Raw genomic sequence first — 869 nt, forward strand, 5'->3', positions numbered from 1 at the left:
GCGGGGCAGGGACTCGTCCCGCTGCCTCCTGCTCCTGGCCGCGGTGCTGATGGTGGAAAGCTCGCAGCTCGGCGGCTCGCGGGCCAAACTCAACTCCATCAAGTCCTCTCCGGGCGGAGAGACGCCTGCCCAGGCCGCCAACCGATCTGCGGGCGTATACCACGGACTGGCTTTCGGCGGCAGCAAGAAGGGCAAAGCCCTGGGGCAGGTAGGGAAACTCCCGAGCGCGCTCTGCAGCGGGGAGGTGGGGCCGGCGCTCCTGCGCGTTCGCCTGTGCGCCCTGATGCGCGCGAGACCCCTAGGTGGGCACGGTGGAGAGCTGGCACCTTCCCTCGGGGAAGGCGGCGAACGGTCTTCGCCGGGCGTTGGGACGCGGCTGTGGAGGCTGCGAGCGCACAGCGACTTAGGCGCTAGGCACTGTCCTAGGTGCTTCTCACGCGGCCTTGCTTAAGGGTGCTTCCCCTTCTGCGCACGAAGGCTTTGAGCCACGGAAGGGGAGCGAAGTGCCCGGCTCGGTAGTGGGGTCGGCGGAGCGAGCTTTTGGCCTGGTCCCGGCGCCCTGCAAGTGGCACTCCGGAGGGGGATTCGCCCCCTTCAGGTTCTCCGCTTCTCCCAACCACTTTCTCCCTTCAAAGTAGGTCGTGCTTGGAAAACAGCCCCAATGGACGCGCACTTCTCCCTCTTGTAGAATTGTATGTAAATCATCAGCGAGGAAGCCACACGGTGAGGTGACGGCGACGGCGTCCTGGGAGCCGAGACGATAGAGACAGGACCCAGAGACGCTTGGCATGCGGCCTCCTCCCGCGGCGCTCTGTCCCGGCTCCGCCGGCCTTCGAACAGACAGCCGCTCGCAGCTTCCCAGACGCACA

General features: G+C 66.4%; 1 protein-coding gene across 1 annotated transcript in view; it reads left to right on the top strand.

Moving 5' to 3' along the window:
• Positions 1-4: 4 nt before the first annotated feature.
• The window catches only part of Dkk2 (dickkopf WNT signaling pathway inhibitor 2), a gene marked incomplete at its 5' end in the record, with an annotated part of 85,888 nt that continues 85,023 nt past the window's right edge, over positions 5-869 (top strand). Inside the window, one exon of the mRNA XM_010641544.3 lies at positions 5-208. Coding sequence (XP_010639846.3) covers positions 5-208 — 204 coding nt within the window. The remainder of the gene's footprint in view (positions 209-869) is intronic.

Source organism: Fukomys damarensis, unplaced genomic scaffold, assembly GCF_012274545.1.
Source record: "Fukomys damarensis isolate Sample0158 unplaced genomic scaffold, DMR_v1.0_HiC HiC_scaffold_25, whole genome shotgun sequence".
NCBI lineage: Eukaryota > Metazoa > Chordata > Mammalia > Rodentia > Bathyergidae > Fukomys > Fukomys damarensis.